Here is a 14,796-nt window from a genome sequence, read left to right on the forward strand (position 1 = left end):
ACCCCCTTAACCCCCCATGTTGCATCTCCTCTCCCTCATATCAGGGAGATCATATGATAGTTGTCCTTCTCCAATTGACTTATTTCGCTAAGCATGATACCCTCTAGTTCCATCCACGTCATCACAAATGGCAAGATTTCATTTCTTTTGATGGCTGCATAGTATTCCATTGTGTATATATACCACATCTTCTTTATCCATTTGTCTGTTGATGGACATCTAGGTTCTTTCCATAGTTTGGCTATCGTAGACATTGCTTACAGCAGCCTTTCTTGATCAAAACTCTTCAAAGTGTAGGGATAGAGGGTACCTTTCTCAATATCGTCAAAACCGTCTATGAAGAACCCACAGCAAATATCACTCTTAATGGTAAAAAACTGAGAGCTTTTCCACTAATATCAGGAACATGGCAGGGATGTCCACTACCACCACTGCTATTCAACATAGTAGTAGAAGTCCTGTCTTCATCAATCAGACAACAAAAAGAAATTAAAGGTATCCGAATCGGCAAAGAAGAAGTCAAACCCTCACTCTTTGCAGATGATATGATAATTTATGTGGAAAACCCAAGACTCCACTCCAAAACTACTAGAACTTGTACAGGGATTCAGTAAAGTGTCAGTATATAAAATCAATGCATAGAAATCAGTTGCATTTCTATACACCAACAATGAGACAGAAGAAAGAGAAATTAAGGAGTCGATCCCATTTACAATTGCACCCAAAACCATAAGATACCTAGGAATAAACCTAACCAAAGAGGCAAAGAACCTATATTCAGAAAACTATAAAGTACTCATGAAAGAAATTGAGGAAGACACAAAGAAATGGAAAAATGTTCCATGCTCATGGATTGGAAGAATAAATATTGTGAAAATGTCTATGCTACCTAAAGCATCTACACATTTAATGCAATCCCTATCTAAATACCATCAATTTTTTTCTCAAAGAAATGGAACAAAGAATCCTAAAATTTATATGGAACAAGAAAAGACCCCGAATAGCCAGCGGAATGTTGAAAAAGAAAGCCAAAATTGGTGGCATCACAATTCCAGACTTTAAGCTCTATGACAAAGCTGTTCTCATCAAGACAGTATGGTTCTGGCACAAAAACAGACACATAGATCAATGGAACAGAATAGAGAACACAGAAATAAATCTTCAACTCTATAGTCAACTAATCTTCGACAATGCAGGAAAGGATGTCCAATGGAAAAAAGACAATCTCTTCAATAAATGCTTTGGGAAAATTGGACAGCCACATGCAGAAAAATGAAACTGGACCATTTCCTTATACCACACACAAAAATAGACTCAAAAGGGATGAAAGACCTCAATGTGAGACAGGAATCCATCAAAATCCTTGAGGAGAACACAGGCAGCAACCTCTTCGACCTCAGCTGCAGCAACTTCTTCCTAGAAACATCACCCAAGGCAAGGGAAACAAGGGCAAAAAGGAACTATTGGGACTTCATCAAGATCAAAAACTTTTGCACAGCAAAGGAAACAGTCAACAAAACCAAAAGACAACGGAAAGAATGGGAGAAGATATTCACAAATGACATATCAGATAAAGGGCTAGTATAAAGAACTTATCAAACTCAACACCCAAAGAACAAATAATCCAATCAAGAAATGGGCAGAGGACATGAACAGACATTTCTGCAAAGAAGACATCCAGGTGGCCAACAGACACATGAAAAAATGCTCAACATCACTCAGCATCAGGGAAATACAAATCAAAACCACAGTGAGATACACCTCACACCATTCAGAATGGCTAAAATTAACAAGTCAGGAAACGACAGATGTTGGAGAGGATAAGGAGAAAAAGGAACCCTCCTACACTCTTGGTGGGAATGCACACTGATGCAGCCACTCTGGAAAACAGAATGGAGGTTTCTCAAAAAGTTGAATATAGAGCTACCCTACAACCCAGTAATTGCACTACTGGGTATTTACCCTAAAGATACAAATGTGATCCAAAGGGGCATGTGCACCTGAATGTTTATAGCAGCAATGTCCACAATAGCCAAACTATGGAAAGAACCTAGATGTTCATCAACAGATGAATGGATAAAGAAGATGTGGTGTATATATACACAATGGAATACTACGCAGCCATCAAAAGAAATGAAATCTTTCCATTTGCAACAATGTGGTTGGAACTAGAGGGTATTATGCTGAACGAACAAGTCAATCAGAGAAAGACAAATATCATATGATCTCTCTGATATGAGGAATTTGAGAGGCAGAGTGGGGGGTCGTTGGGGGGGTAGGGAAGGAAAAAATGAAACAGAGGGAGACAAACAATAAGAGACTCAATTTCACAAAACAAACTGAGGGTTGCCCGGGGGAGAGGGGTACGGAGAGGGTGGCTGGGTTATCAACATTGGGAAGGGTATATACTATGGTGAGAGCTGTGAAGTGTGTAAGCCTGACGATTCACAGACCTGTACCCATGGGGCAAATAATACAGTATATGTTAATACAAATAATTAAAAAAAAAAAAAAAAGAAAGAAATGCAAGAGCAGTAATCTTGCTTGATCTGAACCAGCCTTTTATTTCCTCAAATTCCTATCCCACATTTTTTATATGTGAGTTCTTTCTCCTTGAGATCTTATACCTCCTCATCCTGCCAACAGAATGATCTTTCCCAAGGGCAAAGCTTGTAGGCAATATTTTTCCTTTCTTCAGTTAGTCACCCTGCATTCCTGTCTTCTTCCTCATTCTCTCCAAAATGCTCTATATGCTCCTCCTCCCTCCACTTAGCCACTCAATTTACATAATTTATTATCAAATAAAAAACTATAAAAGATATGCCCAGTGAACATAAAGCACAAGGGCTTATAACATCCCTTGTGCAATATCAGAATGTGGGTGGCCAGAAATCTTCACAGAATGCAAAAGGTTTGGTATTCCTGGCTATGGGCTGCTACTTCCCTATGGGAAAATAGAGATGCACGTTTTTATAGACTACAAGAAATTTGTCATCTAAAGATCTATTAAAAAGGATAAAATGGGGTGCCTGAATGGCTCAGTCAGTTAAGCATCTGACTCTTGATTTCTGCTCAGGTCTTGATCTCAGGGTTGTGAGTTCAGGCCCCATGCTAGAGCCTACTTAAAAGGGGGAGGGCACTCGGGTGGCTCAGTGGGTTAAGCATCTGCCTTTGGCTCAGGTCACAATCTCAGGGTCCTGGGATTGAGCCCTACATTGGGCTTTCTGCTCAGTGGGGAGCCTGCTTCCCCCTTCTCTCTCTTCCTACCTGTGATCTCTCTCTGTGTCAAATAAGTAAATAAAGTCTTTAAAAAAAAAAAAAAGGAGGGGTGCCTGGGTGGCTCAGTGGGTTAAAGCCTCTACTTTCGGCTCAGGTCATGATCTTGGGGTCCTGGGATCGAGCCCCGCATTGGGCTCTGTGCTCGGCTGGGAGCCTGCTTCCGCCTCTCTCTCTGCCTGCCTCTCTGCCTACTTGTGATCTTTGTCTGTCAAATAAATAAATAAAATCTTAAAAAAAATAAAAGAATAAAACTACATTCCCAAACACAAAAAGGCATACATAATTGGGCAACTGGCTACAATTAAACTGGGTTGCTTGTGGGAATCCTGTTAGCTGCAAACCCAGAAGACTATTTCTCTACCCAAATACACACACATATCTAGGCTGTTACTACAATCTGCTTTATTCTGTAACTGATTATTATTCTAATCATAACTAATTATTATTCTTAATACAATTTTGTGGCAATAACTACACCAAGTGAATCTCAGTATAAAATGACATCAGCTGAGGCTTCAGGAGAACCTATAGTTATGGCTGAATTCACGCCCCCCTTCTGATAATGGCACTGGTAAGGCGCGCTGCTTAGAGCAAGGGTGCCACGCTCAAATGCCCAGAGATTCTTGCCAGTTTTTGAGATTATGAAGCAGGCTGGGGAGTGAGCCCATAAAAGATGGAGCCACTGCTGAACTCCACCCACGTAGTGCAATAATGTGGGAACATGGCCTCGTGTTTCCGCATTGTTTGATTCTTTAAGAGAAGCCAAACAAAATACTCCTAGCAATGTCAGATTTAGGGTATTAACCTTCCACCTTTAGCGGACAGCAAGTGCGCGTTCTCCTGCCCTGAGAGCATTTAGGGGCCGTTAGTTAGAAAGGCAGTCCAAACGCGAGCACTGCTCATAAACGTAGGACTCTGAGCAAGGTAACTAATATCTTGAGAGTCTGTTCTTCATTTGTGCCTCACCTACAAGAATGTGGTGTGAAATCCCCTAACTTTTTGTCTGGTGCACAGTAAGCCCTAAGCGAATGTTTGTGTTCTTCCTCAACTCTCTCCATTGGAAAACCAGATTAGAAAGTAAGATGCCTGAGGTTTCACTGCTAGAAAGACAGAAGTAAACAGAAACAGCTTCTAGGGATATTACAATTTTCTGTAAATAGTCACGTTGGTCGACTGTGTATAGTTCCTCCCACAGAAGAAATGCTGTTGTCAACTGCTGAGTGGAGTGATTATGTACCTGAGTCAAGAGGACTAGAGGAAGTGAGGTCAAAGGGGAAAGCTTCTGATCACTACAAAGTTAAAGTTAAATTTTTCCGCATAAGCTAATTTTAACTAAACATCATTTTCTTTTATGAAAGTGTGGAGAGAATCATGGGAGGAGATCCTAGAGATCTCAGAGAAAAAATCCGTACAAGATACAAACTGAGTGGACTACTGCTTTAGAGAAGGACAGCAGAGGGAGAAATATTTAGCTCTCAATATGATGGCCAGATAGAATGTGGAATCTGGACATAATTCCATCTTAGCACCTGCTCTATTATACTAAAATATTCTATTCATGTGGATCTGTAGTATCAGGTTATAAGCTCCTTGGAGGTAAGTTCTGTCTCTTACTTCGCTTTGGTATACCACTGCTGAGCACACAGCAGGTACTCTATAAATGTTGGATAAATTCAACTGAAAATCACACTAAAGTCACTAAGGGCTACTCGTGTTTCCTAAGGATCTTCAGATTCTAAAGACATAAAACATTCTTCCCATTGGGAATAGAGGGAGAACTCCTTCAGGGGACATGACCCAGCTGACATCAATACTGAGGATGACTAAGACAGGACATACCTAACAACAAGTTAGTTCTAGTGAACAGAGAGGTCATACAGCAGAACCTGAATTTCACAGCCCTTATAACCCAAGTGGTCATACCTAGGAAATGGTTGCACCTAGGAAATGACTTGTTAGGACTAAGAACATTGAGAAACAACTTTTTTTACTGATATGTGTAAAAATGAAGTTCAATCTTTGGTGAAAAGGGAGATAAAACAGTTCAGGAAAAGTATTCATCCTCCAGTCAGAGCAATCATCAAAATCAAGTGCCCTTGTTGTCTGTGATGTATGCCCTGATTTTGTGAATGAGCGAAAGTCATTAATAACTAGAATGTGTGACAAGAGTGGCCTGGCCTTCATCTGATGTGACGTCTGCTCAGTAGAGAGGGACTATGAGCAGCAACCAGAAGGAGCCCTCCTGGCAAAGAGTGGAGGCAGGAAATGAGCTCTCGACCCAGATACGGTGCTAACTACAATGAGTGTCTTTGAGGACTGCAGAAATGACAGCATCAGGCTGAATGGCTAGGGGCTTGTTCCGAGAGGATGGAAAAAAGGCAGGCTAAGAGTTTAAGGTCCCTCTAGTAGTCAGATCTGGCCACTTGACAACAGCTTTAGGTTTTAAAAAGTGTGTTTGTTTTAAAAAATAATAATAAAAATAAAAAAAATAAAAAAATAAAAAGTGTGTTTGTGTGATTGTGTGCATACAACTCAAACAACTTTGGGTGTCATTTATTCTAGTCTTCTCCCCAGTGGCCGAGCAAAAATGCATCCTGATGTTTGCAATTATAGAGGCTGGCTCCCAAAGACAGGCAGAATGGGGGCGCCTAGGTGGCTCAGTCGGTTAAGCGTCCGACTCTTTGATTTCCGCTCAGGTCATGATCTCAGGGTCGGGAGATCAAACTCCGTACTGGGTGTGGAGTCTGCTTAAGATTCCCTCTCCTAGCAGAATGGCAGTTGGCTCCTCATCTAAATTCTGGTCCTGTAAGCAGTAAATGAGAGGTGAAAAGCGCAGAACCCTTTATCCCACCCCAGAAATTCGCCCCCCAGTAACCTTCTGTGTGGCAGTGCCTGGTCCTATCTACTCTCTCACTGAGCCAAGGGCTCACTAATTGCTTTTTACATTTATGTGTCTGACAACACCACATTCTGGCTTGATTTTCCAAAGGGAACTTGCCAACATAAATACTCCAGGTCCAAGATAAAACAGAATAATTAAGGGGCGCCTGGGTGGCTCAGTGGGTTAAGCCGCTGCCTTCGGCTCAGGTCATGATCCCAGGTCCTGGGTTTGAGCCCCACATCGGGCTTTCTGCTCAGCAGGGAGTCTGCTTCCTCCTCTCTCTGCCTGCCTCTCTGCTTACTTGTGATTTCTCTCTGTCAAATAAATAAATAAAATCTTAAAAAAAAAAACCAGAATAATTAAAAACAGGCCTAGTTATCCAATTAGCTGCTCATCTCCTAGTTGCATTACCAAGTGACAGAGTATATTTTGCCTCTTTTTCTCATTCAAGTGGGCACAACAACAGGTTTTGGCTTAAAAACTGAACATCTAATTTCTTTTTTTTTTTTTTTTAAAGATTTATTTATTTGTCAGAGAGAGAGAGGGAGAGAGAGCAAGCACAGGCAGACAGAATGGCCGGCAGAGGCAGAGGGAGAAGCAGGCTCCCTGATGAGCAAGGAGCCCGATGTGGGACTTGATCCCAGGACGCTGGGATCATGACCTGAGCTGAAGGCAGCTGCTTAACCAACTGAGCCACCCAGGCGTCCCTCTTTTTTTTTTTTTTTTTAAGATTTATTGTGTGAGAGAATGTGTGCATATTAGTGAGGGGGGGGAGTGCAGAGGGAGAGGGAACGAGAATCTCAAGCAGACTCTGCACTGAGCATGGAGCCCAAAGAGGGGCCCAGTCTAACAACCCTGAGATCAAGACCTGAGCTGATACCAGGAGTCTGCCACTCAACTGACATGCCACACAGGCGCCCCTCGAACATCTAATTTCCAAGGGATGAACAACAGCCCCAGTGAGAGGCAGGTATGGAGAAAAGAGTGTAAGTTTAAGAGAAAATGAAGGTCTAAGCTCCGATTTCAAAATGTGCCACTTACTAAGGCTAATCAGAAAATGGTAAAAACGATTCAGACTTTGTATGTTGTTACATTAAAGAGATTATTAGAGTAAAAGATTAAAATGGGAGGGGAGAGATCTCTTAATTTGTTTTTAGAGAGAATACATGGCAGGAGTTGGAGAAGTTTCTTTTGTCATATATAAAGTGCAGAGGGAGTATCTACTTGGAGATTTGCTTCAGTGCAATAACTATTCATAATGAAAGACTACAGGTCATTTAGCAAATATTTTGAAGACTTACCATGTGCAACGCCTGTGCTACGTGTTGGGGAGACCTCTGTAAGTACTATAGCTTATATACTATATAAAATAGCTTACAGTTTATTAAGTGAAGTAAGTCAGCAAATGGGACATCACAGTAGTTTGGGTGCCACAGGAGCACAGGGAAACACCCCAAATCTGAGAGGGAGGTAGCCGGGAAAGGTCACTATGGAAAGTAATCACCAAAGAAAAACTTGAAGAATAAGTAGGAGTGAGCTGTAGGACAAGTTCTGGACAGGGAATAGCACATACAAAGGTCCTGAGGTGAAGCAATGCTGCAAAGTCAAGAAATTATAAGTAGTTTCAATCTTGTGGAAATTTAACACAACCTCAATGAGCAAGTACTAAGGGGGATGAAGCAGAGATAAAAGAGTAAGGGGATAATGTAGTTAGCAGGGTAAGCAGGAGTCAGATCATCCAGTGGTCTGTAAACCATCCACGCTAAAGAGCTTAATCCTGGAGACAAAGGGAATTACTGAAGAGTGGGAAAGACCCGATCAGATTTATTTTTCAGGAAGATCACTCTGACTGCAGTGTGGGAAAAGAGTGTGGGAAATCTTTTACATCACATAAAGAAACTAATTTAGAAGAATCCTTCGCTGAGGTGCGAGGTGCCTGGATGGCTCATTCGATCAGTTCAGCATTTGACTTGTAGTTTCGGCTCAGGTCATGATCTCAGGGTTCTGGGATGGAGTCTGAGTCAGGCTCCATGCTCCTCGAGGAGTCTGCTTGAGAATTTCTCTCTCTCCCTCTCCCCCTATCCCTCCCCCCAGCTTATATGCTCTTGCTCTCTCTAAAATAAATAAATAAATAAATAAATAAAGGAAACCAGGGTGCCTGAATGGCTCAGTCATTAAGCATCTACCTTCAGCTCAGGTCTCCTGGGATCCAGCTCCACATCAGGCTCCCTGCTCGGCGGGAAGCCTGCTTCTCCCTTTACTGCTCCCCCTGCTTGTGTTCCCTCTCTCGCTGTCTCTCTCTGTCAAATTAATAATAAAATCTTAAAAAAAAAACAAAAAAAAAGAAAAAAGAAACTTCCCTCCCACCTCCCCCCAAAACCCAAACCAACTGCTAAAAGAATCTCAACTGTTTTAGAACTAAAACATTTACTTGTAAAGGAAAAATTTTAAAGAGCTAATAGCTACAATGATCTGCAAACACAGCAAAATAAAAGATAAAGCTATGTAATCTCAGGTAAGCTTGTTTGCTAGGAACAAGAGAAAAAAAAGAGAGGTCCTCCCCCTCACCATTCCACTCCCTTCATGCCTACCTCCCGCAGGCAGTTCATACCAGCTCAATCTTTGTCTTTCATTTGGGGACCAAATTTGTGCACCAAAACAAGAATCTGTCCATAGGCTTGGGTAAAGTGCTAGAAGTGTGCCAGATAACTTTAAAAAACTAAATGCTAACAGATGGGAACCAGTTCTGATCCCAAGGTCGAGCAAAATTAATCGAAGCTATTTTGCCAATGGTCATTAAATAATGAGAATTTCTGTTAAGTAGCGATGAAATTAGAAAGTCTGAGACCCTACAGTAATAGGGTGCAAGCACCAGAACACGATAATTAGAATTAGATACTTTCTTGAATTTGCCTCTTAAAAATAAATTATGCCATTAAGCACTAAATGCAAGGATTAAAATTTCGCAAACTTCTAGTTAAATCAAATGTGGTGACAACTACTGGCACATGACCAAATACTAAAAGAATCTCAGCTGTTTTAGAAATAAAACATTTGCTTTCAGCTTGAAGCACAACTTTTTAGGGTTTCTGGTTAAACTAATCTGCAAATATAGCATAAGAATAACAGGTAAGGGAAGTCTTTTATGTGATAAATGAAATGCTTAATCAACCCTTAAAATAAAAAATTGGGGGGATGTTTGGCTGAAACTCACAAAAGACTTTAAGACTAGGTAAATGACTACACATTCCTAAAAATTAAGATAAAATTTTCTAGAATAATTAGAAACATGGAAATTAATTATTTTCATAAGACAATGCTTAGAAGATCATGTGCCAATTAAAAAAACAGGAATACTACAACTACTTTAGAGGACAGAGTCAAATCTATTCTTTGAAAGGGATCAATTCCTTACTTTTTTCTTCTGCAATTAGAGAAAATCTCAGCTTTCCACCCTTTCTAAAAATAATTACATAAATTTAGTATTTCAAGACATGCTTGGGAGCTTGGGATTCAACAACTTAATTATTTCAAAAATCACTATTTCCAAAACTACTGTAATTTTATATATAATGCATTTATTTAGTGACCAGTGTAAAGGACTAGCATAGTGAAGAATGCCACAATGGGAAACACATCAGACTGAAAATCAAGACACTCATTCACCCACTTATTCCTTTGTCAAGCAGCTGAATCCTGCTTTAGTGCCAAGCTTACAGACACTAAAAAAAAAAAAAAAAAAAAATTAAATCCTCAAAGAAACATAATACTATATTTCATCAAATGGGACACTATCAATCATGAGACAAACTTCTAACTAATAAAGAAAAAAATGTTTTCAAATAAATGATGACATAATGCCTTGAATGAATCACATCAGCATCTTGTTGCTTTGATATTTTTAAATTCTAATCTGAAAGTCTGATAATTTTTCCTGCCTTTAATACATTGCTTGACATTTTTTTTTTTTTAAAGATTTTATTTCTTTGACAGACAGAGATCACAAGTAGGCAGAGAGGCAGGCAGGGAGAGAGGAGGAAGCAGGCTTCCCACCGAGCAGAGAGCCCGATGCGGGGCTCGATCCCAGGACCCTGGGACCATGACCTGAGCCGAAGGCAGAGACTTTAACCCACTGAGCCACCCAGGCGCCCCCATTGCTTGACATTTTAAATGGCAACCTTTTTTTATATATGTGTGTGTATATATATATACACACACACACACACATCTCTCTACAAAACACAGCTTCATCTACTAGGGGTGTCCTTTCTTGGCTCCCATAAAGCACTTAGCTGTTATTTTTGAAGAAAAGCAAATGAAATTGTGATGATTTCCCTAAAGACAAATGCTTACTTCACAAATACAAATTTACATCTCTCTACTTTGTTTCTGTCCTTTTCTGTGTATTCAGTGACTTTTTTGTTACAATGCCAAATCATAATAAAATCTTTCATGAAGATATTCTAAATGGCAATTATATCTACCATATGTAGCAATGATACCAGGTACATAACTGTTGAAACGACGACACTAAACAGAACTGGGACAAGTGTGGACAAGCACAGGCAATGACAACTGGTCCACACGGCCACCTGACAACCAGCAATTGGACGATACCATTAAGTGTGAGATACATTCCAAATTCAGAGTGAAAAAAATGTATCTTAGAGTCACAGCAGTGAGAGTAGCCAACACACGTGGAGCACTGTGAGGAAAGGACCATTCTACCTACTTGACAGATGTTACAAAATGAAAACCTGTACAGAGGTAGATGAGGAAACTGAGTCACGGGGAGAGGGGGCAGGCAGGGGTAAGTTGCCCAATACCACAAAGCTAGCACGTGGCAAGGCTAGCAAGGGGCCTCTGGAGCTAATAATCAGGAACCGGCTTTGTGACCTGAGGCAAATCTCTAGAGATGCCTGTCCTTATTGCCAAACAGAGGGAGCTGGAACAGATGATTACGGAGTTCTTTCCCGGGATGAAAATATTAAAATTCTATAATCTTCTACAGTAAAACTTTATTCCCATGCTGGCTTCTCCTTACACTAATACAATGCAAACCTTCACTGCCATAAGTGATTAGTGAAAGGAATGTAACTTTTACTACTGGTCTAAAATAAGACAGACTTAGGAAGGTATTTCAAAAACAGACACACATGTACTTGTACCACTATTTCTTTTTTTTAGAGAGATGGTAAAAAGTTGACTATAGAAATAAATGAGCCAATGTGTGGGTTTTACTCTGCTTGTGTACTACACTTATGATAGAAATTGAGTCATTTCAAAATTTAATCCAAAATTAACATATGACTTCAATGTGTCAGTTTCAACAGACACTCACAAGGCAGAACTCCTTATTCTTTGAAAAATTTTTTCATTTATGATGGGGAAAAAACCAACAAATTAATAACAGATATAAATATTGCCAACATTTTTCCTCTTGAGCCAATTTAAGGGTGGAATTAAATGTGCATTACACACTTGACAACTCTTCTGCCCTAAGGAGGGTGGGGGGCCACACCCTTGAGATTTCCTTCTAAAGACCCACCCAACTGCTCTCCCTCCTAGGTAACCCTCCCTTCAGCCCCACAAACTCTGATCATTGGGCAACCCAGTGATGCTTAAAATCATTCATAATATTTCACGTTGAAATTGTCTTCAGGAAGAGAGTTAGCAAAGGAAAGAGATCAAAATACAGAGTCTTTAACACTGCCATTATTCATCCCCAAACAACATAAATCATATCAGTTTTGGCCTGCTTTTCTCTTTTACCTATACACGTACATGTATACTCATAAAATTATTTGCCCCAACAAAAATCAGAGAAAACATTAAAAAGATTTCTGGCGGAAAAAGTGAAAAAAAGAGAAAGTAAGTGAACTACCAGCAAAAGTGGGCTTAGAAAAACAGAGCAAGCGAGAGAGATGCCCCAAAATAGAAGGCTCTTATCAGTGCTCAGAGTATTCCTATTACATACCTTCCCGTGCTGCCCAGCTCTCTCGTAACAAATGACAACATCCTCCCACATTTCTAGCTTCTCAAATATCTGAAGGGCTGAACTCGTGCATCCCAGTTCAAAGAGAAAACTTGCAAGTTGGCGCTAGAAGAATCAAGTTAAAATAATGAACATTTCTTTATGTAAAGAAATTCCTGTTTCACTTGTGGGTGTGCTAACCTGCCATTTTAAGGGTCTGCTTACTGTAATAAACACATCATTTCTATAATTTGACCTCAACTAATTAGAAATTTTCAATGATTCAATCTTTACCTTTACTTTAGCAAGTTTCTTTATACAGGGTAAGGAATTTAAAAAAACTCTAATATAGGAACTTTTCAAAACAATGTATCAATTTTTTCCTAAGAACTCAGAAGAACTTAAAAGGCAAAGAAAGTCAGCATTTCTTTCTTACCTGCAGATTCTGTGACCATCTCTGAATTGTAAAGCTGAGATGCAATAAATCAACTTTAAAAACTCTAGTTAGAATGCCTGGTATCAAAAAGATAAGTGTTGGTGGGGACGTGGAGAAAAGGGAACCCTCGTGCACTGTTGGTGCGAATGACAGCTGGTGCAGCCACCATGGAAAACAGTATGGAGGGTCCTCAAAAAATTAAAAATAGAACTACTGAGTGATCCAGCAATTCCACTTCTGGGCATTTATTCAAAATAAAAATATTCACTTGAAAAAATGTCTTCAACCCCATGTTCGTTATAGCATTATTTACAATAACTGAGATGTGGAAGCAGCCTAAGTATCCACCAAAGGATGAATGGATAAAGAAACCGTAGTCTGTGCATACACACATAACACGCAACACACACACACACACACACACACACACACACACACACACACGAGTATTACTCAGCCATAAAAGAGAATGAAATCTTACCATCTGTGACAATACAGATGGACCTGGTAGGCTTATGCTAAGTGAAATAAATCAGATGGAGAAAAACAGAGTATGATCTGACTTACATGAGGAATCTAAAAAAGTCAAACTCAAGAAACAGAGTGGCTGCCAGAGGTTGAGGGGTAGTAGTGAGAGAAATGCGTGAAGATGGTCAAAAAATATAAATTTCCTATCATAAGAAAGTTCTGAGGATATAATGTACAGCCTGATGACTACAGTTAATAATACTGAATTATATACTTAAAGATGCAAAGAACATAGATCTTAAAAATTCTCATCACAAGAAAAAAAATCTGTAATTATGTGAGGAGATGGATATTAACTAAACTCATTGTGGTGACCATTTCACAATATACAGATATATCAAACTATTATGTTGTACACATAAAATTAATACAATGTTATATGCCAATTATATCTCAAACTGGGAAAAAATGAGATTGAACTCAAACAAATAATAAAAACTCTAAGCAGTTGACATAAATGATAGAAATCTATACATTAGCACTTGTGTACTTTATTCATGAAAGCATCTCTGGGTCTTCCCACTCAGATCTACCTGGATTTATTTAGAATACATTCCAAAAAACTTAACTACTTTATTTCCCAGCCTTGGCAGATAAAAAGGGGGGCAAGTTGTGGTAAGGTTACTGAAAGTTAAACTATTAAAAAGTAAATATATGGGGCGCCTGGGTGGCTCAGTGGGTTAAAGCCTCTGCCTTCGGCTCAGGTCATGATCCCGGAGACCTGGGATTGAGCCCGGCGTCGGGCTCTCTGCTCAGTGGGGAGCCTGCTTCCTCCTCTCTCTCTGCCTGCCTCTCTGCCTATTTGTGATCTCTATCTGTCAAATAAATAAGTAAAATCTTAAAAAAAAAAAAAAAGTAAATATACTATGGTTTATAAGTGGTCCATCCTGCAGGAATGGAAAAAATACTAGAAAGGTTTAAAAAGTGAGGTTCAGAGTGGTTGGCTGGCTCAGTCAGTAGAGCATGTGACTCTTGATCTCAGGGTCATGAGTTCAAGCCCCACACTGGGTGAAGAGCTTACTTCAAAAAAAAAAAGTAGGGGCGCCTGGGTGGCTCAGTGGGTTAAGCCTCTGCCTTCCGCTCAGATCACGATCTCAGGGTCCTGGGATTGAGTCCCGCATTGGGCTCTCTGCTCAGCGGGGAGCCTGCTTTCCCCTCTCTCTCTGCCTGCCTCTCTGCATACTTGTGATCTCTCTCTCTCTGTCAAATAAATAAATAAAATATTTTAAAAAAAAGTAGGTAAAGTTCTTGTCTAATGCATGGAGAATGCATGGAGAAAGCATTTTATATTAGGGGAGAATGAATTGTTTTCTGTTAAATTTTACTGCTCTTTCAAAATTCAATACATATTTAAGAGTTAAGAAGCCAAAGAATATGGAAAATCTAGGTTGACAAAATTAGAAAGTAAAACAAAATATATCTGAAAGTTATAAGCTAATATATATTTTTTAAATAAATAAAGGGAATGATCTACTTCTTCAGTATGCCATGGATCTGGGGGTATTTGGCTATTTTAAGTTATTTATACATTTTAAAAAACTGAACATAGCACATGGGAGCTGGAATAAACCTTAGTGCTCACATGGTAAGTAGTTTAATCTTTTCATTTAATAGATGAGGAAAGTTATGGCATCTATGATATTAGGACTAGCTAGAGGTATTCTCTTTTTATGATAAATTACGCTACTACACTCCTAT

The 14,796-nt window shown here is 39.6% G+C and overlaps 1 protein-coding gene across 1 annotated transcript in view; it reads right to left on the reverse strand.

The window, feature by feature from the left end:
- Positions 1-14,796, reverse strand: part of TTC27 (tetratricopeptide repeat domain 27) — a 175,459-nt gene that overhangs the window by 68,320 nt on the left and 92,343 nt on the right. Inside the window, exon 12 of the mRNA XM_047746251.1 lies at positions 12,138-12,260. Within this exon, the coding sequence (XP_047602207.1) occupies positions 12,138-12,260 (123 nt within the window). The remainder of the gene's footprint in view (positions 1-12,137; positions 12,261-14,796) is intronic.

Source organism: Lutra lutra, chromosome 9 (assembly GCF_902655055.1).
Source record: "Lutra lutra chromosome 9, mLutLut1.2, whole genome shotgun sequence".
NCBI classification, from domain to species: Eukaryota; Metazoa; Chordata; class Mammalia; order Carnivora; family Mustelidae; genus Lutra; species Lutra lutra.